General features: G+C 43.5%; 1 protein-coding gene across 1 annotated transcript; it reads right to left on the bottom strand.

Annotated features, from left to right (window-relative positions):
* Positions 1 to 1,544: 1,544 nt before the first annotated feature.
* On the bottom strand, positions 1,545 to 4,136 carry LOC136552432 (reactive Intermediate Deaminase A, chloroplastic-like). Its single transcript, XM_066543994.1, has 6 exons — positions 3,867 to 4,136; positions 2,686 to 2,801; positions 2,528 to 2,572; positions 2,141 to 2,214; positions 1,999 to 2,048; positions 1,545 to 1,851 (listed from the first exon to the last, which is right to left on the bottom strand). Exons 1-6 carry the CDS (start codon positions 4,024 to 4,026, stop codon positions 1,757 to 1,759), a joined length of 540 nt encoding a protein of 179 aa, XP_066400091.1. The 5' UTR covers positions 4,027 to 4,136; the 3' UTR covers positions 1,545 to 1,756.
* Between the last annotated feature and the right edge of the window lie 255 nt (positions 4,137 to 4,391).

Here is a 4,391-nt window from a genome sequence, read left to right as displayed (position 1 = left end):
AATCATTCAATGAAGGAGGTAGAGTGGGAAACATTTTTTTTCCCTTAGGCATTCCATTGTATCATACTAAAGAAGCAAAAATTCACTTCGTGCTTGTGTAATCACTCATCTGAACCAATCCATAATCCATACTATAAAAAAAATTAATCATCACGTGCTGCAACTATTTAAAAGATCTGTACTGTATCAGTACAAGGAGAGAGACTATGTGTCGGACGTATATGCATATATGGATGGATTTGTAAATATATTTGTATCTCATTCATATGGGATACCAAAAAAAAAAGAAGAACTATGCAAAGAGCCTGTAAATGGTGCGAATTTTGAAACAACTAACTTGTATGTAGGGTAGCCAATTGTAAGTAAATTAAACTGATTAACTTGCAAAATTTGATGAACCGCAATGTCCTAGTTCGTAGGACATGCTACGGATAGAACCACGCACCTAACGGAACCGTTAAGATCTGCACCCACGACCGCCTGCGTAGGCACCAAAATCTGGCAGCCGATAGAACCGTGCGCACTGGATACGATATGGCAATCGGACCGAAAACCCAAATTGCCCAACCCAGTGCTGCTAAAAAATGGGACGGGATGAGAGGGGAGAGGGAGCACCTTCTGAACAGAGCAATCGAGCGGGAGCGAACGGCGTTCAGCTGCGGGCGGCGGCTCGGTGGCGACGGTGAGTCCGCGGGCGGCGCTGTGGCCTCGTAGTAAGAGTGTGGCTGTGTGGGCTCCTAAACTGCTAACGGAATCAGGCTGCTTGGCTTCCTGAGTTCCTGATCATTATTAGTAGTTCTCTGATGCAATAATCCTAGTGGAGAAGCAAAGTGGCGAGTAGGTAGGAAGTGATTATAGTGAGGGATTGAATAGAGAGTGCTGAAAAGTGACAGCTTTTTTTTAGCTTTCAGTTACCAGTGTAAATAGAGAAGTTATTCTTATCTCATTCTCATCAGAACCTGTGAACTTTATTGTTTGACTAAGAAGAAGTAACCCGAGAATTTTCTCTAAAAAGTGCTGCAAAGGGAGGTCGTTGTATTCAGTTTTTCAGAACGCGCCCAGTCTTACTGCAATCCATTGCCGATCTTTCGCGGCTGCTGCGCAATTTTTCAGCAGCGTACATGTGCGATGCCAGACGTCCTCTGAGGTCTAAGCTCCCGCCGGCCGCCGCTTCCCTTCTCTGCGTCAAGGCAAGAATCACGGCTCGCCTCTCACACGAGTCTTCCTGTTGCCATTGTGTTTAGTACCCTTCTGGGTGCTTGCTGTAGTCTTCCCTCTTCTGAGTGTCTATCTGTAACTTAGACGTTGCTTTAATAAGTATCATTATAAAACTAAGGCCAATTAGTTCCGGTGAACAAAACAAAGAATACTGATGTTGATGCCATGGTAGATGGTACTCTTCTTCGCCCTGTTCGCTTAAACTTATTCAGAACTACTTTTCAGTTATGGAACGGTGTTTTCCTCTCACAACATTTCAGCATAAGCATCAGCATAAGTCAAATTTCAGCATAACGAACAGTTATCTAAAGAGCGAAGAATCCGAGTAACGAACCACCCAACAATTCTCACATCACTTATCCTGGACACCAAGGTTTATTATCCGCAGTTTTCAGGACCTGAACTGGTACAAGATATCATTTTGGATTGACACTAGAAGTACTTCTACCACAAATTCCTCGGGGCTTCCAGGATAGTGAACTACATAGACACGGTGGGAATGCTTATTGATAATTTGATGAGTGGTTGAGTGATCTGATTAGAGAGCAGCGATGCACTCGATCTCAATCCTGGCATTCAGTGGCAGTGCTGCCACTTGGTAGGTTGAACGTGCAGGCGCAGGTGCCGGGAAATCTGGAACAAGAATGCAAATATCTTACGGGAAAAAAAGGAAAAAGAAAGGTTAAGGATATGACATCGAGAATCTGATTATGGTAATCTGAACTAAAGCACTCTCACAACTCCGTGGTTAACAGGAAGGGTAATACAGCTCAAACATACATTTGCCATAGATCTCGTTCACTTTCTTGAAATCCTGCAGATCAGCCAACCTGCGGGTAAAAGAATAGAATCACACATGGAGAAATCAAAATATCTTGAGCAAAACAGAAGTCCCTGACCCATGTAAAGAACATGTGCTTACATGATTGTTGTCTTCACAACTGAAGAATAGCTAGCACCACTTGCTTTCAATATCTCGCCCATGTTCTTCATAACCTGTGACAAAGAGAGTATGTTATAGCAGATACACCAGACAACAATTTTCTGAATGCAAACTTGCAAAGGCAACATATGTTCCTGCAGAATGTCATACATGATATTTCATTTCTGCATTTAGCATATGTGGATTTAGTATCAAAGTTCTAAAATATTGCCAATAGGTTTTTATATAGCACGAGCAAATCATGTTAATTATTTTAACAGAGATGTCTGAAATATGTTTCTTATGCCAAATCAATAGATACTGTGAACAACTGAGAAACTGAATCACAAATGATATATATTCACATCTGGGAATCAAAGTTTTCACCTGCTCAGTTTGCTCCTCAACATTTTCAGAGACAAACTTCCCAGTCTGAAAACAGACAGGCGCATTAGTTGTGTCATCACCTACAACCAGCATACTAGCCAATACAAGCGATGCAGAAAAAACCAACAAAATGGTAGAACAACAGTCCAAAAGCAAACCTCAGGATTCAATCCAAGAACTCCAGAAACAAACACAAGATTGTTTGCTTTGATGGCCTGAGAATAAGGGCCTAGTGCTGCCGGTGCCTTCTCTGTCTGAACAGCCTCCTTTACAGCTAAACAGAATTCCCAAAATTCTCATTATAGCATATGGAATGGTCAAGATGTTCAAATTCTATTTTAGACTTCCCCAAGAAAGAATCAAATGCCCTGCAAAGTTGCCATGTGTAGGACTGCAGGAGAATGAACCAGTTTCGTTTATTTGTTCAATAGCATCAACTCGCAACTCATAAACCATGTTAACTATGTTTTGGGTTTGTAGTTGTCCTTTAGTCCAGTTCCTTTCTTTTATGTTTGAAAACATCAGGGTCAGGTGAGCAATTTTTGTCCAGGTTAACTGCATTTTCAGTGTGCTAAGATTTTTTTGGATGAGTCTCTCTATGACACTTCGAAATTAATTTCATGATTCTCAGTGACATGTAAGGGATTGCGAAAATTTTCAGCAGCACAATAGACGTCTAATTGCATTTTAAAGAGGTATAGCACTGTTCTAGCAAACTGCCACTACTAAATAGTAATCATTCAGCACTTGTGAGAGCAGTTTCTTACATAGAAGTATAGAACCATGTGTATCCCAGATTTCCAACCGAAATGAACACCAACCACCTTCATGTGCGCTTTGTTCCCAACACATTCAGCATTCCACTAATCCTATTGGTATCAGAAAGTGAACCTCATTGCTTTTCTTTCCCTTTAGAAAATTAAATCATTTATCTATGTTCATATTGGCCATTGCTGGTGTCATACGCACTGACCAAGTGACCATCCAGCTAAATCAGCAACCAATAGCTTTTTTTTATTGGTTAACGATGAGTAAGCTTGCACTTCTCATTGCACAATACAAACTTTATCGCATTTTCATGCTGGCAGAAATGTTGACCAGCAAATTCAGCAAGGCACATATTTAGCTAATTATTAGCATGGATTAACTGACCCTACAATCGAATCGCTGCAGCAATCCATCCTCCGTTTTCAAACAAGAAAGGACGACTAAATTCGCAGCTTCGCATTACAAACAATACGTTTGAATATGAAATAGGATACGACGAGATAAACAGTAAGTGCAAGGAAACGACTAGCAATCCGCGTGTCTGTTGGCGACAGGGGAGCGGGAGGCGTACCGGTGGCGGAAGTCGAGAGGGACGCGGACACGAGGCGGCGGCTCGCCCTGGAGAAGGACAGGGAGGAGCGGGAGGCGGCGGCTCCGAGCCTGACGGAGATGGGTGCCGCGGCCGGAGAGGTGGCGGCGAACCTGGAGACGGCGGCGGCGCTCCACGCCATGGCTAGAACCCTACCAACTGCGAGCACGGGCGAGGGCGTTGGGAGTTGGGACGGTGGGGATGCGGGGGATCTTGTCGCGATAGGGTGGGTGCGATCGTGTGCCCGTCTGTGCTGTACTACTAGTAGTCACGACTGACAAGCGCGGAGGGTTTGCTTGTTCGTCGGCGGCCCTGGATTTCTTTTTATTTTTAACACTTTTTAAAAACTATTTTCAAATTTGACACGGTATATTTTTTATTTTCAAATCTAACATTTTTGGCTGTGTCTACTGTCGTGGCGTGGCCAAACCACACTACCGGCGCGGCAGGGCTGCCACTGTGGCGACGACCTAGGCGCTGACCGGTGACGTGACTGGCTTTGCCGCG

Source organism: Miscanthus floridulus, chromosome 4, assembly GCF_019320115.1.
Source record: "Miscanthus floridulus cultivar M001 chromosome 4, ASM1932011v1, whole genome shotgun sequence".
NCBI lineage: Eukaryota > Viridiplantae > Streptophyta > Magnoliopsida > Poales > Poaceae > Miscanthus > Miscanthus floridulus.
This window is presented reverse-complemented; position numbering and strand designations above follow the sequence as displayed.